Below are 24,628 nucleotides of genomic sequence, written 5' to 3' on the forward strand. Positions count from 1 at the left end.
TTGTACTTTAACACTGTCTCAAAAGAGCGTCTGTGGCTCAGGGGTGCACTTGACTTGCAATCTGCAGGTCCTGGGTTCGAATACCGCCATTTACCAATGTGTTTTTCGATTTACAAAATGTACATTTATCCGACGTTCTTACGGTGAAGGTAACATCGTGATATAACCTGCGAAGTCAACTAATCCGCACTTGGCCAGTGGGGTTGACTATGTCCTAGTCACCCCTAACTTAGGGTAGGCTCCGAACACCTCAGTGGAGACCTGTAATGAGCTGATTGATGGTGATGACACTGTCTCATATCAATTTATCTAATGGGGTGATATGGAAAAACTGTTATGTAATGAGCTTAAATGGGTATCCTAACAAAATTCTTGAAAAGTAAATTCTTGTACAAGGACCTAAATATCTAAAAGAACAAACGATTGACTTACATATCTTGATATCTAGACAAAATAAATACCTTCCAAAACCTTCCCTAGATCCTCTTAATAGATGGTTCGACTAAGAGTCCATAAAAAACCTAGCTTGCTAAATACGGGTAATTCACTTGAAAATTTACAATTGTTTAAGATATGAATGGAAAGACAAAATGTACTTTGAATAGGTAAACTTTGTAATTTTTGTATAATAAAATATAATTAAGACTTACTACTATTAAAAAAATAATTTAAATTATCTCAGATTATGGATTATTCGCTACTCGTCGGTATTCACAATTTGGATGAGGCGCAAAGAGAGAAGACTGAGGCGAGGAAGAGAACCGACTCTGGACAAAGTGATGGCGAAGATGAAGTCGAACCGAAATCGATCGGACTCAATAGAACCAGGTAAAGACATTAGTCTATTAGGCCAGGCACAAAGTGGTCAAAGACACTGTGATCCAGGAGTTTGGAGATGTATGAAGTTTCTAAACTTCTTTCTAAATTTTAATATAGTAACAAATATAATGTAGTTAAGGTTTTTGCAATTCAATGTTTTGAATCTTTATCAGACATCATTACTCATAGTAAAAAATATTTTTACAATTTTTTTTTTTTCATTTTAATAAAAGATTGGCATCTTTTAGCGTTTAGCGTTAGCATATATTCTACGTTTATTTTTCAGAAATAGATACTGTATTATAGTAGGCTGTGGTGACGGTATGTCTTTAAAACTTTCAGATCTGAGCAAGGCAAGGAGGATTTCGGGATGCAAGTGAAAAGGACTCAGTACGATATCTGTCTCTTTTATTTATGCATTGTTGGGGACGTTTTTTTCCTACCCACTGCGGTGAATAAAAAAATACTTGTTATAGCAATACGTGTGTGCTAAATTATAACTCTTATGGTGACAGTTTGGTGTAGATTTGATCCGAAGTGGGAAGGGAATTTATTTCTTTGACTGTGCAAATTGAATGTCTCGACTAATCACTGACTCGTAACTAATCCATTTTGATGTTTATTATGTTCACTAACATCTGTCTCTGTCTTTCATTTCGTTCTTAAACAATTCTAATATAGATTTTATGCATGTATTAAAGGCATGTCTATTCGTTAACAAACTCATGAAAAATGGTGTTAATACTATTAAAAAAATCTATTTCATCTTAACTAGAATTTCAACTATAAAATAGAATTGAATGTGCTTATTTTTGTGATTTTTAAAAAAATATCTTTTTTGATGTAATTTTTTTTTTATTGTTAAATGTTCTTAAAATCTTGCCATTTTGGAATATGTTCTATATACCATTGTGATGTGAAAGAAAAGCATCTGATCTGGTTTTTAATTATATGGAGAGATTTTATTTGGCCTCTTAACATTGAGTTTCCATTGTCGAAACTTGTTTACAAAACATTGTTATCTCAACTTTTTCAAAGAATATGAGAGGGATGGCAAATTGGTACATAAGTTTAACGATATTGGAAACTTAAATCCTTATTAACTAACTTTAGAGATATTTTGATAATGTGTTGTTTTGTAGGAATTCACAATAAACTTTTGTGGTAGTGATGTATGTGTTGTATGTAATGTGTATTAATGTTGTATGATGTTGTATGCAGGTCTATCAACCGACAGCGGCTGGTGGCGCATTCCACGGCGATGGAGAGCATCCAGGCGGAGAGTGAGCCTATTGATGAAGAGGAAGATGTGCCGTAAGTAGCGTTGCCAGGCGTCCGGATAAATCCGGACATAGGTAGGCTTTTTGATTGCGTGTTCGGCCAAAGTAAACGGTGTCCGGGTTGTCCGGCTTTTGTTAGGCTTTTTACATTTCGCAAACGAGAGTGGCCGAGCGCCGGCGACGAGAGTCGACTGACGGTCGTGTTCGGTCTTTCTACCCAAATGTCCGGCCAAACTGGCTGGTCTGTCCGGCTATTAGGTTTGGCGAACTGGAAACCCTAGCCGTAAGATATATTTTATAAAGATTATTTCTATTTTTAAGTTTAAATTTTTTTTATTTGAGCTAATCTTTTATTATCTGCTTTTGTCGAATTTTGACTGTTTTTATTTAATATTAAATATTTTATGTTAATTAGTGCATAAATTAAAAGGTTACAGTGATTGAAATGGACAGTTTTGTACAATTCGATTTTAATATAAGAAGGGGTCAGCTTAGTCTGGACAATGTATAGTCCGACAAGGATTTACCAGGAAGCAAAAATGTCCTAAATTGGTGAACACAAAAAACATACCGTTGGCAAATTACACTATTCAAATTGATACAGCTTTCAGTAATTTCAGCAATTACAAAGAGTAGTATGCGAGATTAATACTATTTTTTTTTTTAATCATAAAATAAAATGGCAACATTAATCCTTACAACTCTGCTCCCATTAGTCAAAATATGTCGCTGTCAAGATGACATTGTTAGTTCACATATTTTTCGAACGTCATAAGAACATTTTTTACATTATAAGGTAGGAAACGAGCAAGTGGCCATCTGAATTCGTCAAAATAGCGAAGCGATCGCTGTCCTTAGATATCTGCAATTGCAGATACGTTTCTTAGCTTTAAACGACGGAGGAGGAGTCCGCTCCTCCATCAAATCCACTTCCAATTTCCATCCTTTCCTTATAAGAAAAGGGTGGGAAGTGAAAGAATACTAAAATTATGCCTCCTCAGATCGTTGTCGAAAAAATAATTTGTACATATATTGTGCTCGCAGGCCGGGCGGCATTCCGGCGCGGAACGCTCGCGGCGAGCGGCTGCTGCTCTTCCTCGGCATCATCGACATCCTGCAGTCCTACCGTCTGCGCAAGAAGCTCGAGCATACATGGAAGAGCATGATACACGACGGAGTGAGTACCACTGGCACACCCCTATCACACCCCTGGCACACCCCTGTCACACCACTGTCACACCACTAACAAACTACAGCTACGCTCTTCTCATCTCACAACTTTAACACGTTCATTGTCGCCCACTGACCTTGACGAATACACATTTTCATACAAAACATATTGATAAAGTTATGACGGAAATGTCAGTTTGAATTAAAAAATCTGAATTATGGTTCGTTTATTGTAGCGAGAAGTTGATTTTTTTCCTAATTAAAAATATAACTAGCTGTTCTTAAAATTTTGCAACTAAGAAATCAATAAGGGTTGTCTTTTAGTCATTACTAGAGGCAACTTCGACAGCTACGCTACGAAGCTACGAAAAATACGCTATGTAAAATCGGTCCAGCCGTTCTTTAGATAACCCGGAATAAACGCGGACTTGTAGACAGACAGACAAAAAATTTAAACATTCGTTTTTCGTTAACGTCAACGTAATTCATTGAATTGTTTAATTTTTTTCAATATTACAAAAGACAACTTCTTTTTCTTCAAAAAGATCTTATTATTATGCATAGATTACAGTGACATTTCTCTGTCGTTGTGTGGAAATTATTTAAATGTAAAAAACTTAATGTTTTCAGGACACAGTTTCAGTGCACAGACCGAGCTTCTATGCGCAAAGGTTTCTAGACTTCATGGGCAAAACTGTCTTTAAGAAAATACCTTCGTGTGAGTACAACATTTTTATATATTTATTTATATAATGTGTTAATATTTTTAAATTACATTTACAGGATTTACTGTTGGTTTCTGAGACAAAAATCTTTGTATGAAACATATCGTTCTCTCTGTCATTATTTTTGAGAAAACAGATATAGCAATATATTTTAAATGAGAATTCTAGTCTCAGAAACCATACATTTATGATATTAAACAAAATAATATTGAAACAAAAAGCTTTGGTTGTGAATAATTATTAAGATAATTTACGTAATAGCAGGAATTCTTGTGTTAAATCTTTTCTTTTCCTTCTTCTGATTTCTCCTTCTCTTATCTTTGCAAGTTGTCATTGTACCATCATTAGTTGAGAATGTCATTTTGCTAAAAACTTAGAACGGCTTTAACAATGATGTGTAGGCGTTAGAGATTCATCACTTCACCTTTAACTGTCGTACACAGAGTTGTTAATACTAAGAGATTATTTAATGACTCTGAGTACAATAGTTGGATCCCTTGATGTGCTCTTATGTGTAACTAACTCTATGTGATAATGATAATGTTATTAATAAAAAGACATTTTACAAAATAATGCTTTCGGAAGGTTTGTAAGTCTTCGAAAAATAATTTAAAATATTACGAATATATATGTTTAGGAAACCAACTTTTATATCGTAATTGAAAATTAAATATATATATGGTTATATTTGAATTTTCTAACACATTCAATGCTACTTCTTAACTGTTAAAGTGATATTGCTGGGCGTCGGTAGCATTGAATGTGTGAACATTTCGTAAATGAAATTTAAAGTAGAGTGTTAAAAATATTTATATTTAAATTTCTTCAATAATCATACTTTATATAGTTTATTCGTACTTGTAATTGGTAGCTTTTATATAATATTTTATTTTCAATTCCATATCCTGGTCTATATTTAAATTGAATCAATTTTAATTTTTGAATTATTAAATAGGTTTCAATTAAAAACAGTCCACTCAGTTTCTTATATTTTTTTTTAAATATAAAAATCAATAATAAAATGCAATTTTATTGAATTCAAACATCAAAAGATTGTAAATCATTATTTGAAAAAACTTACTTTTACCTTGAAATAATAATACAAATATTTAAATAAAAAAAAATTATGTAAAAGTCTTTGAATAGGAAATTTGCTCTCAAATTATAGTTGAATTGTTATAGAGTCCTAAATATTCACCTTTTTTTCCTTTTATTCTCCTAAAATAAAATATCTAATACTTGTCCAAGTACTATATCTATGCTTTATAACAACTAAACACAAATAACAAGAGCTCAATTGTTGGCCAGTGGACCTGCCCGAGATCAAAGGCAACCACCGCAAGTTCCGCACCCTGGTCACGAGCTACATAGGTACTGTAGGGCCGCGATTTGGCGCTGTTTTATATGTCTTTTGTGTGCGTCTTTACCCTGTCACAGTCTTACTTGATCGGCGTTAAGTAGACCCATTTGATAAAGTACAGTCGGAAAAAATCGGTAATCTATATATATAAAAGAAAGTCGTGTTAGTTACACTATTTATACTCAAGATCGGTCGAACTGATTTAGCTGAAAATTGATGGGGAGGTAGCTTAGAACTGGGAGACGGACATAGGAACTTTTTTATTTTGTGTGCATTTTTTTTTTATTCTGCGCGGACTGAGTCGCGGCGAAAAGCTAGTTTGTTATATGGACTAATTTTAGTTCTCTTTCCCTACCCATGTTTTTTTTATAAGGAAAGAAGGGGAAGTGGATTTGATAGAGGAAGGAATCTCTTTCTGTGCGTCCTCCTCAGTCGATTTGAGGTAGGCAATGCATCTGAAATTGCGGATGTCAATGGAAGCGCTATGATATTTAAAACAATATGCCAGATATTGACAATTCATAGAAAATATTTATAAAAAGGCCTCTACTGTATTGATTCTTCGTCCTTTAAAATAAATCCACATTTTATAAAACTATACATAATTTGAAAATTAACAAACTTTTTTATTAAACTTGACTGTACTTACTGTTTAAAAACATTTGTCTTAGCGACTGTATTTTTCTAAATAGTTTTATTTATACGGTTTATGAACGTTTTGAGAACTTTATCCCTTTCAAGTAAGATTGTGGTATATGTAGTATGGGGGCGGGTGTTGGTGTAATTAACAATTACTAATTTTAGTAGATATTTGTCATGTTTTCTCGTTACTACAAGTAGTATAGAAGTTGAAAGTACCTTCTTATTAGTTTTATCTGTAGATCAAATTGTTAATTGAATTTCTAAAGTATATAAAGTGTATATTGTGTTTGTCTTTGCTTCAAATTATGTACCTAATATTGTATTTATTTAGAAGTATGTGTCCTACATGAAAAAAAAATATGCACTTGAAATCTAGTCCATTTGATAAGTTAAAAATAAATCTTGTGTAAAGAAATAGTGTGAGTCGTAATTTTTTAATAAATAAAGCTAGTATTTTTATTTATTTATTTAAATATTTTGAATAACTTTATATTATATGTATTTAGAATCAGTTTTATTGTATATTAATATTGATTTATTTTTTATTCAAAGCCACCAACACCCTAACCTTTATTTTAGTAGGCGTTTTCATTTATGTTCGTGAATGTGGTTTTGTTATCGTCTAAATATTATTATTATTTTGATTTAAATTCAACAAAGCAATATTTTAAATGCATTTTTGTCTTAGGCATGTATGAGTAAAAGTTGCCAGTTATTTTGATGCAGTTTTTTCTTTTATTTTCAAAAAAATTGACACTGGCATGATATTGTTTTGTAATAAGAAAATTGAATTGTTTTTTTAAAGTCATGCACGCCCCCCGATCTTCCCCTGATTTTATGAATGTTGCCATATGAAAATAATATCTGTGTTTTTTTTTTTTCATCTTTTCTTTCAAACAATTGTCCGTTATCGGATTCTCGCGCGCGTCACTGGAGGTCTGAGTAAGTCCCTATAGATTGATGGATTGATTGTCCGTTACAAGCATGACAATGTGATCGTCCGCCATATTGCCTGGAACCTTCTTTGTCCTTTCATACTGTCATTGTCTCTTAGAAAACGTTTAATGCAAAAAAAATACTAAAAAATGATTTCTATTTTCTTAATTATATTTAATAATATTTCTATTAATATGCATCCAAGCGTTTTCTTTTTTTTATATTTGTTGGTGTTACAGCGTTGTACCACGTGTCAGTGGTTCCATCTATAATAGATTTTTTTGTTTTTTTCCGTTTCCCCGGTAGTTAGTGGCCTGGATTGTAGTTTTCATACTTGCTATGGTTTTTTCTATAAGCACCACTTTCGATTTTCAATTTTTAAATAAATTTTCTTTCTCTAAAATTCTAACGATGAATTGGATAAAAGGAAATCATCTCTATTCTCATTACTATAAAGTACAAATTCCAAATTATTAAGAATTCTGATACGACAGTAATCTCTTGGGCATGTCTCTATATCTGATTTTTTTTATCACTCTTTTTATTTAAAAATAGCTTTCAATTAATAATAAATAAGATATAATTTGCAACGCCTAGTAATAAATTTTTTGCAGTGCTTAAATTTTTATTCAATAGTTTTTAAACACTATTATTCATTTTTTTATTTTTAACTTGAAGTATCGTGATGTGATTTAAATTAAGTTTTAAATATTTATTCGAATATCATTTAAATATTTTTATATCACGATACTTTTTATAAGGCTATGAAGGAATGACGTATTTTAAATAATTAAAAAAAATTTCTAGCCCTGAAACACTCACCTTCGAAGAGAAAAAGCATCGCCAAGCCGATTAAGCCTTTGGAAGAAATTGATACACCAGGTAATTTTTTTTTTAGTAGAGTATAAATTATAGAACATAAGTTACTTGCAACTAATAATGTAGACATTAGATTAACAAAATTAATTTTTATTTATTTAAGTTTAACAACGGGTAGCTAGGTTACCTATTCCTAACATTAAGTGAATGCAACAATATTTTTGGTACCCTATTTATTATACATTTCAGTTTATTTTTGTTCCCACCCCACATCCTGTCCGGTGTATGTGATCTATTTAATGTTGTGATTTTTTTTTTGAATTTTTCCGACTACAAAAGGTTTTTTCATTTTTTTTTTAAATGATGGATTACCCTTTTGGTTCCCCGTGTTATTAGTGTTTTGTAACGCTACGCAATAATTTTGTGACGTTTAATTTAAATGTGCTAACGGTGTTGGTCAGTGTGAAACCTATAGAGTGGAAACGGCAAAGTTCAGCTGCTTGTCGGGTGAAGCGAAATAAACTGAAATGTATCACCAAAGCAAAACCAAAGAGCCTTGTGTTACTTTTAACTTGGCCGTCTGTTACGCAGGGCGAAAACTCGTCGGCAGAACGATTAAGGACTATAACCCTGAAATACTTCTAAGGCAAACGTCCCGATTGTCTCCGAGATCTTCCTTAAGATCTAGCATGAGTGACTTTACCGACACGACAATATCGACGTGGAACCAGAAGCCGCGCATCCCGCAGATGCCCACAGAGTACCCATCGGTGCTCTCCGACAGATTGAAGATTATCGACCGTGATCGTATCGGCACTTTCCAAAGACGCATCGACTTTGACACTTCCAACTTGACGTCCAGAGAGGCAGGACCCTCATACGCGGACAATGTGTACAGATCTTCCATTCAAGATAGAATGGAATCATTATCCGATCAGTTAACTAAGGTCTTATGTACTGGAGCTGGAAGTACTCATATAAACGGCAGTCTGGCCGACAGCGGAATACAAACTGACAATACCAGTACCAGCGTACCACAAATATATATAGCTGAGCCACACACAAACTTCCCGCCAGTTATCAAGATACTAAAAGACGCCTCCGTCGATACTAGAAACGAGAACAATCTTCAAGATATACCGTTCATTGATGACGACGATGAAGAGAAGCAAGCGAAGAGACGTTCGAACATTCTAGAGAAACACAAGAGCATGTCCAATATACCAGAGAAGATTGACGAGGTCAGCTCGAGAGAACACTCCAACGAGAGGCTATCTAGTAGTCTTAACAGAGCTAAATCACCAACCTTCGTGGAGAAATTTAAGAAATTCTTCATGGATATTGGATTAGTTAAAACAGACAGTGCTTCGTTAACCGAAACACCATTAAGGGAACCTAGTACGTTACCTAAAAGCCTGAACTCCAGCTACAGAACGAGAAGTGTAACTCCAATAAGATCGGAAGCGAGAGAAGCGTCTACTTTACCGAAAGATATGAGGTTCCGTAAAGTGAGATCAACGCAGACCGTCTACTTTAGAACGGAGTCTCCAATTCCTATAATAAATAGTGACATGGGAAGTCAAACTAATGAACATGTCTCTGTTGTACAACTAAATGGTGACGAACATATAAGAGATTCTGAATCTGAGAGATATGTTAAAGAGGTTGTATATGTTAGGAGTTTAGACAAAGCTGAAATATATTCTGGCAATGATAGTGGTAGCACTATTATTATTGTACCACCAGCTGATTGAAGATTTTTAAAAACCGTTATGGTTTAAATTTATACTAGGTGAATGGAAAATTTTAGATTTTCGCCAAATCACAAATGTTTAGTACATATAGTGATCCGACTGAATATGATTTTTATAAGCTGCATTAGCTTAACTGTGGATTTCTGAGACCGAAATTCCAGTTTAAAACATATTGTTATCTTTGTTTTGTCAAAGATAATAACACGGATGACGATATGTTTTATGAGATTTTGGTCTCAGAAATCTACGCTTAATCTTTTGTTGTCTGTTAAATGTTTGTTCGTTTCAACAGTTTTAAAATTCACGATAATCAAATATTCAGTTGGAAGATGTCGATGTGTGAAAAAAAACTTGTGTTGTATTTAAATTTTTTTTTCGCCAAGTAAAAAAATAATGCAATTATTTTAGGACTTGAAAATTTTAATATTAAATGCTTCATTGCATGTTCTTTTCTGAGGTTTCAAGCAGATTTTGACAATATTTGTGTAGATATTTTCTCCGATTTGTGTATTTTTTTTTATTTTTTTTTTGCTTCACAATGTTGTATAATTTGTTTCAAAATAAGATTAGAAACAGATTTTATTAAGTTATTTTTTATTTAATTACACGTTAAAATGACTTAATTTATATTTTATTGGTAAAAATAAAACATAATTTTGTACCATTTATTAGATAATGAAATTGTATGTTGTAGCAGATTTTTTATTAAGACTCACAATTGTGTCAAAGTTTTTTTATTCCCAGTATTATATTTCGTTTTTTTTTTAAATCAAATAATTGTTTAAAAAAATCTTTTTAAATATGGCTTAAACATTCATTCATCGAGAAATCAAATATTCATTTGCTGGGCAAATCGTATTTTTTTATTATCGATTAGTACATTCCTAATGCACAAAAAAAAATCTGACATATTTTTTTTTAAGTTATTTATAGTTTTTTTTTATTAAAATACTTGTACGTAACGATGTTAAATTTGAACATATATTATGAATGCAATTATGACTTATATGAATAGAGTGATATTAATTTAAAACTCTACCTCTATTAAATGGAATGGGAACTTTTTTGTTTGCAAAAGGCGTCCATTACTTAATTTTTTTAAAATTCGAATAGTTACAGTAAGGCCTTTGCATAGACATTATTTTGTATCAATGTATTTTATATACATAAAAGAAAGTCGTGTTAGTTACACTATTTATAACTCAAGATCGGTCGAACTGATTTAGCTGAAAATTTATGGGGAGGTAGAACTAGGAGACGGACATAGGATAATTTTTACCCCGTTTTCTATTTTTTATTCCGCGCGGACGGAGTCGCGGGTAAAAGCTAGTTTAATATATAGTAATAATTGGATCATAGAATTTCTTTTGTCGTTTCAAACGATGGTTATGTTTATAATTCAGTGCCTAGCTGAAGCTCGCGACTTCGTCCGCGAAGTATTGAAAATAAAGTTTGGTAGCTTATGTGTTCTACCAGATTGTGTTCTACATCTGTGACAAATTTCATCAAGACTCCTTGAGCACTTCCGGAGACACCTAACATCCATCCATCCATCCATCAATGCATCCATCCATCAATGCATCCATCCATCCAACCATCCATCCAACCATCCATCCATCCAACCATCCATCCAACCATCCATCCATCCAAACATTCGCATTTATAATATTATTAAGATATATATAATTGTATTGATACAGAATAATAATACGTATGGGTCTTATATCAAATTTTATCCAATTATATCCATACAATGTATTTTACTATTTACTAATTAGTTACCTAATCAACTATTAGTCTACTCTCGTTTGTGGATGCGATATCAATAACCAGTTAAAACTAACTTATTCTTAGTAATATTAAGATAAATTTGTATATAATGAATACCAAATATAGTTGTGATTTGTTTGCTATGATGTTGGATGTTGTATATTTCGTGATTTTCTCTCCCTATATATATGTTAGGGTTTTATGTATATATTGATATATCACACCTCAAATGAATCTTAATGTTGAAATAAATGAGATTTATACTTTATTATGTTTTATTTTTTATTAGCAGTTGCAGGTGATTTTGAACGGAATTAAAAAAATATAGTTATAAATTAAGAATACATTCGAGTGTAGTGAAGCTTCTTAATTATGAAAGAATTTTTCAAATTCGTTCAGTAGTTTCTTAACTTATTCAATACAAATAAACAAATCATTCTTTATTAATGTAGATCAAGGATCCCCAAACTATTTTGGACAAGTGACCCCCCTTTTTCAAAATGAACCGTTATCACAGACCCCCATGGCTAAATTAACTTACTTTTAAGATCAATTATTATTATTCATTCTGACTTAGGTCAATAGAAGAAGACAGAGTGAGAATTAGTAATGCTTTAAGTTCAATATCGACCCCAGGGGGTAGATATCGACCCTTTTCGGGAATCCCTTATATAGATAATCTCTTGCTTGTATACTTACTGATACATACAGTAATTACTTACTCTTAAATATACCACTTTTGTGTCAACGACTCTGTCTGGTATCCTCATGTCATAGTTTGTGATAATTTTAATATCGTTTGATATGTTTGAATATTTTATTCTTCAATTGACTTCAATAATTTATCTCATAATAAGACTTATTTGACAAATGATTATAAAATTATAGAAAAAAATCATAAGATTACCACTTACCAACTCATACAGTAGAAAGATGTGACAATTACGAATGACATTAAGATAGGGATACCATAATCCATTTCTTTAGTGTTGCCATTTTAAAAATTATTAAAAATTATTGAAGATTAACGTAACGACTGTTATGTATGATGATAAATAGCATTTGTATGTATTTGAATGTTTGCACGCTTTCTATGGATTAGGTGCGGCAAGCTCTAGTGGCGCCGTCAAAGCAGGTGAGACTGATATTATGTTTAAATATATTACTGTACATAAATCTCTATATATTCCTTGTATGTACAAAAATATTAATATATACGCTCAATATACATATGTTCAAGATATATGAAGGCTACTATTGCTTCTATTATATTGTTATAGCGTAAAGAATTTAGTTAGTCTATTTTCTATTTAAAGTAACTTTAACCTTAATGGCATCAATTCTGTTTTTCATGCTGCTATTGACCTATCGGATCTTTTACTATTGGGTATCGTTTTAATTTTCACTTTCTCCTACAAATCTGCATGCTGTTGTTTTAATTTTATTTATATTCAATAAATAATATCAATAACGCACCAATAATAAATACGTTCCTTTGGCGGTCAAGCTCCATCTAAAAAATACAAATACAAACACGCTATTTTGGACATATAATTTATTTTACTCAACTATCGTAACTAACTACGCTTCCATTTTAAACACAAAATATTTTTTATTTCTTATACTTATATCGACTTTGTTAATATTATTCTCGATTCGTGCCAAATCTGTTTATATACAATTTTATTCGTATTAAAATAAAACCTATACAAATATTTTGAGTGTTTTTATGTCCCTTCAGTCTCCCTATCTGATGTGACAGCGCATATAACACCTACATCGGTTACGTCACCAGTGTCTACCGCAGCGAAGGTCACACAGATATCCACAAAGACAACATTAGAGCCAGACGTAGCTTTCCCAGCTGTCTTAAAAGGATCTCAAAAGCAGAGGGTACCGCCACCTGTACCTCCCAGAGGATCCCCCAAGGCCAAACGTGGTGGGGGTCATTCTCAATCCGGTCATGAACATAAAGGTGATTATTCAACTTTAAGCGTATCAGTCAACGACGATCCTCTAAAACTTATTGCAAGTAGTGATGATGATTTTGGCTTTTATGGGCATGATGTTAAATTTAAAGAATTTAGTGCATGCCGTGTTGCAACTTCTATGTCCAATTATTCAGATAGAATACCAAAATTAGGAGGCTCTGATGACTTTTTAGACTATGTCGAAGATGGAGACATTGTAACTAATAGAACAAATTCCGGTAAAGATTTGAGCGCCCAAACAAATATGATGGCGAAGTTTAATATTGACAAAGTTGTAAGAGAACATTTGGATACAGGAGATTATGACGGTATATCGTTCACTGAGTCGAGCGACGAGGAAAGTATCATTGCTGTCGAAGTCAATGATTATGGCGATGACAGTGACGAAAAAGTTAGCAATCCTAAAGTAACATCAAAATCCAAAAATCCTTTACACTTTATTATCAGACAAAAAAAGCAACCAAAGAAGGAAATCAAATCCACTCCAAAAATTGTACAAGATTCATCAAGTGAACGTTCACTATCCCCTGATATCGTTGAACAGCAACAACGTCCAATATCAAAACCTCTAATTAAATCGATACCATTGAAAAAAGAGCCAGAAAAAGTCGATAAGGATGTTGATATCGGTACAAGTAAAAGTTCTTCTAAACCAGGGTTAATGTATGGTCTATCAAAGAAATTTAATTTCAATCAATCTAAAAAAGAGAAACCTCGTGACAGAGAACCACAGAAAATTAAACCCAAAATTGAAATTAGAACTTATAGCGAAGAGCATTCAGAAGGAGTTACTAAAGATGTTGTTTTTGGTACTAAAGCAAAATCAAAAATAGACATGTTTCAAAAGAATATAAAGCAAATGCAAGCAGATCCTGACAATGAACCAGGTTCTATACCTTCTACAGAGACAGCAAAGCCACGAAGACCACCAACGATAAGACGACGAGATAAAGTCAGTGAAACCAAGAAGATATTTGAGAAACCTCCGGCCCCAAAACCGCCAATATTTAGAGATCAAAAACCTAATTTATCTAACATCGCCAAGGAAAAGGTCATAGCCCCTAAGCATTCTGGTGGCAATGTGCATGATAAGATAAGAAAGTTCACAGTGGTGCCTATACCTGAACCTAAAACCTACCCGAAACCACCAGCTCCAAAACTCAGACAAAGTTTCAAAAGGAAACCAGAAAGGAATAAATTTATAGTAGTGACTAAAGACGTGGAAGAATACGTGTAGCTTAAAATTTGAGAACATGAAACCAAAAAGTGCCTTTTGTTATAATCATATTAACGTTACCGGATTTTATAATTAGTGAATTTAACTCCTAAAAGAAAGAAATAACAATGTTGACGACTATTTGCATGGTATTTTGTGATTTTTCATATTGTACTCATGTCTAGCACTGTGCTAGTTGTAGACATAGTTTATTGTTCACTTTAAATATACTTTTCATTCGTGTTGTGACTTGCATGTATTATGGAACACATTTTTTTCCATATACCTTAACGTACTTATTACTTAACTGGTCGTGAACCATTCTTTCACTTTTGCATTCATAACTATACTTATCATACACATTTGTCATCCTATTTCGTGCTAGTGCATTTTAGTTACAATTAACAAAGTAGTTTGTATTTCATACTAATATTCGATTGCATCAAATTCGATATCCGAATGTCATATTTTAATTCAATCCTATCGCTAGTGTAATAGCTACAGTAGGATCGAGTAGTAACGCTAGTGTTTCGTCAGCCGCGGGCGTGTGCTGCTCGACTCCGCCGCCGCCGTTCGAGGAGGCACCACCGCCGCGCACCAGCCGCACCAATTCGTCGTCGACGACCTCCTCGAGTGCGTCGGGTCGCCGTCGCGGCGCGTCCAGCGCGGCTAGCGTTGTTACCACATCCTCTGCTTCGTCGTTAGCACTGACGCCCGCAGCGTTGAGCAGCGCGAGAAGTAACGAAGCCAGGTACAGGATTTACACTTAAATCCCTCTTCCACTGTGTGACTAGCCGCTCGATGAGACCGTTTAACGGTAATTGCATGAGTACAGACGCTGCTCACAGACATTGAAGTCGAGTACCAAAGAACGAATGTCGAATCGTAGGAATCGAAATGGAAAGCTTCGATTTTAATTTTAATTTTGTCCAAGTAACTTCGATTGGTCGTCTCTCCAGTCTTTTTATGTGTATTGCGTGTTTCCAGTGTATGTTGGACGCCGCCAGCGTCAGTAGAGGGGTCGACGCCGACTTGGACTGAAGGCACGCCAAGCTTCACTGAGTCTAGTAGTAGTGAACAAGGTTGGTATCATTTTAAATCCTGATTTATATTCATAGACTATGCAATCTTGATTTCCTTAGCGATGTGTATAAAAATATGTTTATCTCTAGGCTACCCCATCACCCCAGCACGCGGTGCCACCCCGAGTGAGGGTCGTCGCTCCCCCCGCGCTCCGCCGCCCCCTGCACGAATCAACCCCCCAACTACCATCAACTGTCTCACCAGCGAAGTGGTAAGTTGATATCACAGTTAAGGTTACATGAACGATCGACCAAATCACAATATAGTCATATTTTTTTAATCGGCATTAAATTTCACTTTAAATTACATATTCTGTGACGCCGTCAGTCGTTCTATTATAGTCTCAAATACTTATCTGGCCCGGTGACAGGTCGCTTCAATCGCGGTTAATTCTGTCAGAAAATATGGAAAATACACTATGGCAACAAAAATGACACACACATCGAGACATAAAAAAACAGCTAGTGTACCGGTCACCGGGCCAGATAAGATTGTTGCACTATAAATCAAGAAACGTGACTAACCTGGCAGCACTTATACTAGACAATACACGTGGTGGAGGACTCAGTTGTCTTTTATTACAGATTTATTACGTACTAATTGATTGGCAATTATAAAAAAAGTAACACTAAACCTCTTTATAAATAGAAATAAATACTTGAATAGATAATCTTTGAAAATATCATAGATTATTTAAAATAGACTCGATAATACATAATTAAAATATTTCTGCAATAATTTATCGTTGCAATTAAGTATTTAATTTCATATAGAACTCAACAAATTTATGTACAACCAATCACTTAGTCGTAATTAATCTGTGGGCATCACTTATATAAAAGCTTTTATACCTAAACTAGTAGATATTAACGGTAAAATTTTAATATAAAAAACAGTATGGTCATTTACGGACCATAAAGGTATATATTTTTCTACCGTTAATCTTTACAGAGCATTGTTGATGCATTAACTGCCTATTTAAAAATATTTATATTTCAGTGCATTTGCATAATAATAATGCTGTCTTTTATTTTGGACGCTGCTTTCATGGTGGATGGTATAGTTGCACTTAAAAGAGCGAGTAGAAAAAGATTATAAATGATTAAGATGTATCAGCATAAATATATATTATTCAATCGCTTCGAGGTTTTATAACAGTTTTGCCGCTAGCTTTTAGATATTTACCGGTTATTTATAATCAAATAAATGTTGATGGTGCTTCCATTTAAGAAGTGCGAAATTTCAATGTGGCTCAGAACATTTTTTTTTAAACCAATTTACGTTAGGACATATTTTTTTGTCTTAGTAATTTTGTGTGGTGATACGTTCAAAAGATTAAGACAAAAAGAGGTTTTATATGATGAGATCTGGCAGCTTAGAAATATTAATTTATTATGAAGACAATTTACTACTTGTGGAAATTAACGTAGAAACTTAATAGTAATATGACGTCACAGCGGCGAGCACCAATACAGAGTCTAGTTTATTTTCAGCGCTAATTGCATTTCAATGCAGTCAGCACTCATCATAGTCAAAATGAATAGATCTGTTGAACTGGTAACATAGACGATTTTATATCTATTTCTCTATTAATCTAGACGTTATAGATATTATCCTAAATTCATATCAGATATTTTTAAAATCTTTTCATCAGTATAGTAATTAACATTCCTTTATTTTTGTATTTACATTTATAAATAATATTAATGGCAACACTATAAGCCATGTTATTCGCTCATTGAATTAAAAATAAATGTAACAACGAGTTATTAACATATTTTAATATGTGTATTTTGAAAGTATGAGAAGATGTCTTAATGAAATGACTGACTTCAAACACAAATAGTTATTTCATATATGTTGGAAGCAATTTTTTTTTCTGTAAGTGGAACACCGCGTAACGACCTGACTGTACATTCATCCTTTTTTAATGTATTCTCTTTAAAATATCCGGTAAGGACGTTATCTGAGCCATCATTTCGAATCACATATATACAATATTTTTAATCATTCATAAAATTGTTCGTTGAAAATATTAACATGTTTGAATAGTACAAATTGAAATTAGTAACTAGGTTAATTTAAATTAATACGTTATTTAATATACCTTGTTGTTTTAGCCAAACAATCATTCGATCATACATATATAACCTATAGATAGAGTGTTCACACAAATTTGACGTCGAGAATATTGCAAAATTTAGAGTCGATCTTACCACAGGCTTCCGAGTTTTTTTTTCGCCTCAGTTTTGTGTCCCGCATTTGATATCTATAGGTTATAAATCTATGCATTTAATATGATGCGCTGTGTGTTTTATAGAAAGTTTTGTATTACGTATGTATTTTTAATAATAACATTTAAAAATATTTTATAGGTTGATATGACATTATTAGTCGAAATGCTAGTTATTCGATAGGAACATGGAAATGTCATGACAATATTATATTGTATCCAGTTTAGAAGGCATTCGCACGGGCGCTTTTTCTACATCGTGTTCGAGGCTCTCGAGCGATGAACGCATTAAAATCACTCTCGTTTCCTTCATCCATCCAATGCAACACAGCGTTTTAAAAGTATGAATAGATATACGGTAATGCGTTTGTTCCATTTAAATTCTTATTTACCTCGCGTTAAAAAAGCGCCCGTGCGAATAGATAAAGCTTGATAATTCTTCCAAACGAAGATATTTAAAAATTTATCCGTAGTATATTATTATTCAAGGTTCATTCCAATCTTAAACTAGACAAAATAGGCAAAAAAGTAGATAGAAAAAAATGTAAGCAAAGAAGACTTAACTTCAATTTTGTAACTCCTAAATGACATTTCCATTTATCACTTTATAGTCCTACAAAATTCTCTGACCCGGTGAGAATAGGTGTCACCTTAGTTATTTGTGTCAAAAATATAAAAAAAAGAAGAGATGCAACACGACACGATATGACAAGAGAATAACTTTAGCTTTTGCTCACCGGACCAGATAAATGTCGCACTGCGTCTCATTTGAAACTCGATCTGACTTCACAAGTTCATAGCAATCACCGATTTCGACCAAATAATGTTGATATTTTCGTGATAGTTTAATTAAAAAATAATAAGAGGTTGTCAAATAAAAGCAATTTGTCGTTCGCTTGTCAAACATATATACCGCTTCTTCGTGTGTTGATATTAATATTCTAATGTTTAGTGAAGATCTGTATGTATTTTATACAAGCTATAATATATATCTTATATATATATATCTTCGTAAACTACTATTAAAGAGATCTGCTATGGCGCAGTTAGTTTATCGACTTTTTTTACTTTACATTTTGTTAAAAAAATTGGAAGGTAAAAAAAGTACAAGTACAATTTACCTGATGATACATGTGCTATTTATTTTTTAGAACAGTAAAATTGTCATTTATCATCTAGAATAACGACACTGATTAATTGCTCTGACAATCTACAATTAATGATGTAAGCAACACGAAACTTTTCAAAATCTTTTCATTTTAAAGTACTATTGTTTACAAACTTATTTTACGATTTGAATTAATTAAGAAAGAACGAAATGTAACATTTCAATAATGTTTTTAATTATAAAATACTTACAGATCTATCCAAATACCGTCTAACATGGATAACCGAGAAACCCTATATAAATGAGAGTCATTGTCCGGTCCCATCGGACGACCTTCGTAAGGGAGGAAAATATCGCGCTACCTTGGATTCTCGCTTATTCAGGTTCGACTATAACTGTGGGTTTCCACTGTCATGACATATTCTTCTTCTCATTCTTAAAAAACAAAGACATGTGTTTTAAGTGTTTAGACAGTGTAAACTCACGTTATGATCTTATAACGAAGACCATGGAAAGCTTTTTAAATAATTTTTATCAAATCTTATAAAATGTGAAAATCTCTTTGTTATTCATGAAATTTAAAGAATTTTGATTGAAATATTTTGTATTAAATATTTACATTTGTCCTATTTTTATATCAAACTTAATACTTGGTCTTCGTTTTAAGAAGCCGGTGTTGACCGGTCTGTTTATATTGTTATAACTGTGTATCAATATTACATTGTATATTACCTTGTTGTTAACTTTATAAGACAAATATGAAACGTAGAATAAACATAATAAGAAAGATCTTCAGAGTGATTGAGTAACTTTCAGATATCTTATTTAAGAATTACCCGTTGATATCCTAATTTTGACAGACGCAAAATGGCGGATACGTTTTGACAGCTGTCAACGAAGTTAATTTAATTCAATAAAAGAGAAAATAGATCATGAAAAATGTTTGTTAATTTATTTATTCAACGACCATAATTAAAAAAAAACAATTTCCAGTTAACAAACTTTTTTTAGCTGTCAATACGACCATGTTAATCATGGTTTCTACTGTCGAATTACTCATACAAATTTTAGGTATAACTTTTCGCCAGTGGAAACCCACTTTAATTTTGCCTTCGCATACTATATTTGACATTAATTATTTGAGCACGAATATTTGCGACAAGCGCCTTCATATTGTCATCGAAAAAAAAAATTATTATTTGTGCATCGCCTTATTTATTTGTGTTTAGCCTAATCGGGCTAAAGTACACAAAAAAATCTCATACTAATTTTGAAATAATTTACTAGAACGATAGGAAGGCGATTATCACATATTCGTGATAGGTCCACTGATACTTTTAGTTATAGTGGTACCATAATTCCTTGCATCATTCTTTCACCCATTATTTACATAGAAAAATACTTAAATTAAATACAAACTCATCATCCAATAGTACGATATTAGAAAGCTTTCTAAAGCTTGTTTATAGCTGCTTGGCTTAACGACGCATTTAATTTATTTTAAAAATAAACACGATGATGATATAAAAGGTAAGATATTATATTTTATTTAGTTTGTTTATACAAATAACAAGGTTTCTAAAGTTTACAACATATTTAAAATTAAATTATTAAAACAAATTTTCATGTCATTCTTTTTGATAGAAATGTCTCGGATTGTACATACTTTATCTTCATTCAATTATCATTAGTAATAATCAATTTTCGTTAAACATTTTTAAAATTAAAAAAACAATTGCTTACAGCTTGTCATGTAAAAATTACTGTAGTTTTATTGATCATTAATAGTCATCAGAATTTATTAGTTAAAGCTTTTTATCGTAATATTAAATCCAAAATACTTTTTATAACAGGTAGAAATCACACATCTAACTTCGGAGACATCAAATATATCTATATCAACTTATGAAGTACATCAACAAATGCAGCAATTGCAGATTGAAGAGAAGCATTGTTGAATTTAAAATATGTGTTCTTAGTACGTTTTAAATACGCAGGATATTTGTAAGGCTTATGAATGTTTAAAATTATGTGTGCATGTTTGTTGGTATAGCTTTACTCTATACTCTATGATATAAATGTTGAGACAAAGTTATGTATTCGGAATCACTCATTCATAACTGTTGGTTTCTGTTCGAAACTTATACAAAAATATATTGTAATTGCTTTCATTCTCTGTGTTTAAAAAAACAACGTTGGTTTCCACGCCTACACAAAAATTTTTGTGTAGGCGTGGAAACCAATGGTGACATTGTCCAGTGTAAATTATTTAGCCGACTTCAAAAAGAAGGAGGTTATCAATTCGACTGTTATTTTTTTTTTATTACAACCTGCGTGCATTCTTCATCCATGTTATCTGCTAAATTAATCTTTATTTTTCCAAAATATCTTAGAAAATCACATTAAATATTAAAAAGTTATAAATTCAGTTAATAATCACGATCAGCAAAAACAATTGAAATTAAATCTCAACTTTTAACCCTTTAGCTTTATTATATCAATCAATGTAAGTTTGAATGACTTCGCCAAATTCTGTGCTCAATTATTGGAAAAAGTGCGTGTACACATTTGAAGAAGAAACATTATTAGAAATATATCTATACTATATATTGCATTGTTTCTGCAGCATTTCATAAAATTGTTAGCTTCTTGAGTCCATTTCAATACCTTAAAATAATAAGAACATTCAATAATATTTAAATTTTGCGACATTTTTTTTTATTCGACGTTAATCACTGATAAAACAAAATTACAATTTTATTGATTTTTTTAGGAAAAAATAGAAAAATTACATTTTTATTTTACTTTTTATATCTGTCTATTTTAGTAACCAAATGGGTGCTTCGGTAATAACTTTATATTTATGAATCCATATTATATATGCAAGACAAAAATGTATTTGACATAAAGAATCTCATGCAAAGCTATTGGCTTTAACTAGATTTTTTTTTTCTTCTTAAAATTACGATATGGATAACTATTCTGATTTATTCTAAAGATCAATCCCTTTATCTATATTTATAAACTGTCAGTTCAATTATCTGTTTTTATTTTTACATCTACAGTTTTTTTTTGTAGCATGATATTGACACAAAATATCTATGTTTAAACAAGGATCTTTAAGAATCTTGTAAAATTAATATAATATTTTATTGACATTTTATAAAGTAATAAAAAAACCTTTTTTTTTAATTTCCTATACAATTTTTATAACCGAAGCTCACAAAGCGATTTGACATGTTACATATTTTTTTTACATATTCGTATCTTTTCTTTGTCAGTGAATGCGTAATATATGAGTAACGAGTGAAAGGAGTTGATGATAACCTACTGCCATAGAATATAAGTTTATTTATTGTTGCTATGAACGTTGCCCCGGGGAGGGGGGACTAAGGGGGCGCAACTGCCCCTCACCCACCAAGAGAACTGAAAATAAGATACTATAGATAACTCAAAAACAACTCGTTAGTTTTTCCACTCTCAAGCTTATAAGCATTAATTACATTTTGGAATAAAAAAAAATTTACACACCACCTCCCCCTAGGTCACCGGGTGGCGACGCTTTTGAATGTAGTCATATTTTTAGAGTCAATTTGTATGATGCAAGTGGTTTTTTATTATTGCTCATTAAAATTAGTGGCCATAAAATTATTTTTATTTTTAATTTTTTCATTAGATATAGACTGATTTTTTTTTTCAACTATAGCTTTCTCTGAATAATTTACCTTATTTTAGTCAATTAGTTAATAATCGCCATAATACCTGTAATCTCTCTTTGCTTTAATTTTATTGTCGAATTTTTACTTTTAAGATATCTTTCTTTCTTCTTTTTATCTTTTAGTTATAAGTAGGAAAATTGTCTGACCTTTTATATCTTCTTTTATATGCGTCATATTAAAGCATATATGTATTTCAAAATGTCATAAAAAACTTGTTATTGTATTTACAGTTCGCATTTACATTTAATATATTCGCTTCAAATAATATTACAGTTTATACATTAATAGATATAAAGATAGCCTTTCGCTAAATTGTTATGATATGTCTCTGTTACAGTAAAATTAAATTTTGTCTGTCCTTATTTTTACAAGCTGTTGTTCGAAACTTTGTCAGCGGAGAATTAAAAAAATGTATGTCACTTCCGCATACATCAGCTACCTTCCAGTAAATGTCCCGTCAAAATCAATCCATCCGTTTCGGAGATTACTCGTAACAAATGCGGACTTGAGTAAATTAAATATTAAAGCAAGTACTTGGATTTAAAACGTTTTAATACTTTAAGATTTTGGAACTAAGTGAACTATTTTTTTAGTAATTAAATATTAACCTTATGTTTTATTCTTACATTATTTTAAAGGTGACAGTTTAATGTTGCCATAAGTATTTTTTTATTTGTAATCTATGGTAGACTGGTTTTAATTTTTTTTTAATTTTACTGCTGAGCGGAGACAATCATAGACATGTTTTTGATGACGTTGAAACTGTTGTTATTATGTATTGTACAGCGTTTTGTACTGTCGTTGTTGAACATTGCTAGTGCTATTATAATATTGTTTACTCAATCTATTTGTACTGTGGAAAAAAGGTACTTATCTGTATATCGAGAAGATATTCTAATAAAAATGTCAAAATATTTTTTTGTGTTTTATTTCAGACAATTTTTCTTTACCAAAAAAAATTGAGGTCGTTTTTTTTTAAACTTTTCATTGCACCATAATTACATTTAATGTTTTCTGTTTTGTAACACCGTAGATTCAATGGGATTTGTTGTAACTTATATATGTGTATTTCATGTTTTTTTTTTGAGTTTTGTGCTAACACACAGGTTTTGTGGTTGCTGTGTCACTATTGTGAGGTAAGATTTTGTTTGTTTGTGTTTGCATGTTTGTTAATTATTCGTAATAATTAGTTTTATCCTGATTTCAGTGGTAAATTTATTATTGCATTAAAATACTGTTTTTTTATCATCCCAGCATTAAAATGTTGCTTAAATAATGAAATATGGGACATGTATTAGCAAAACGAGAATATAATTTTTATACGCGATAATTTTTTTTTTGTGCGTTATGCATTTAAGAAATATATTTTTGAACAACTTTAAGTACGTTTGTTCATGACTCTCCCAGTTTTGAATCTACATGTCCAATATGTTTTTTTGCTAGAAATTTTTGACAATATTTATGACGTAATCTGATTTTTTTTCCAGACGAGATTATGAACGGGATGGAAAGAAAATATACCAAAGAAGATTAATTATCCCAGTAGCTACAATTAGTAAAATTATTTTATCAAAATTAAAATTAATAAATAAAAAAATTATGAAGCAATTATTTATATTAAATAATATTTTTTTTAAGTATAAAAACGAATTATTCGTTACGATGTTAAAAATGTTTGGGTTACGAAATATATGCGTAGAATAAAACAATGGGTTTCCCGAATATTCTCTGTGAAAAAATGTAGTCAACATAATGTGTCACTCCAAGTGTTAAGGCAGTCGAAACCAAAACTTAAGATATAAAGATGATCAAATTTTGTATGGTGCAAATTAATTATTTTTTATGATTATTATTAAAATGAATGTCATCGTCATGTCATACATCGCATATATTATTTGATTTTAGTATAAATCTCTATTGATTTTCATTAGGTATTCCAAGTAGGGTTGGCGACAGGCAGGCGGCCGGCCGTAAAAACTTAAGCCAAAACTTTAAGGTTCATA

The 24,628-nt window shown here is 31.8% G+C and overlaps 1 protein-coding gene across 14 annotated transcripts in view; it reads left to right on the plus strand.

The window, feature by feature from the left end:
• The window catches only part of LOC106715282 (phosphatidylinositol 4-phosphate 5-kinase type-1 alpha), a 59,053-nt gene extending 34,885 nt beyond the window's left edge, over positions 1 to 24,168 (plus strand). Inside the window, exons 8-21 of one of the 14 annotated variants that reach the window (XM_045682611.1) lie at positions 683 to 828; positions 1,162 to 1,209; positions 2,041 to 2,133; positions 3,144 to 3,276; positions 3,900 to 3,987; positions 5,303 to 5,365; positions 6,933 to 6,938; positions 7,740 to 7,814; positions 12,378 to 12,410; positions 13,017 to 13,250; positions 15,020 to 15,233; positions 15,470 to 15,564; positions 15,655 to 15,776; positions 24,113 to 24,168. In XM_045682611.1, coding sequence (XP_045538567.1) covers positions 683 to 828; positions 1,162 to 1,209; positions 2,041 to 2,133; positions 3,144 to 3,276; positions 3,900 to 3,987; positions 5,303 to 5,365; positions 6,933 to 6,938; positions 7,740 to 7,814; positions 12,378 to 12,410; positions 13,017 to 13,250; positions 15,020 to 15,233; positions 15,470 to 15,564; positions 15,655 to 15,776; positions 24,113 to 24,124 — 1,362 coding nt within the window. In that variant the 3' untranslated portion in view covers positions 24,125 to 24,168. Of the gene's footprint in view, positions 1 to 682; positions 829 to 1,161; positions 1,210 to 2,040; positions 2,134 to 3,143; positions 3,277 to 3,899; positions 3,988 to 5,302; positions 5,366 to 6,932; positions 6,939 to 7,739; positions 7,815 to 8,342; positions 9,546 to 12,377; positions 12,411 to 13,016; positions 13,251 to 15,019; positions 15,234 to 15,469; positions 15,565 to 15,654; positions 15,777 to 16,628; positions 17,053 to 20,759; positions 21,078 to 24,112 lie in introns of those variants that run through there. The other 13 variants (XM_045682605.1, XM_045682606.1, XM_045682609.1 and 10 more) reach the window with 13 other exon arrangements.
• Positions 24,169 to 24,628: the final 460 nt, after the last annotated feature.

This window comes from Papilio machaon, chromosome 19 (assembly GCF_912999745.1).
Source record: "Papilio machaon chromosome 19, ilPapMach1.1, whole genome shotgun sequence".
In the NCBI taxonomy this organism is placed as follows: domain Eukaryota; kingdom Metazoa; phylum Arthropoda; class Insecta; order Lepidoptera; family Papilionidae; genus Papilio; species Papilio machaon.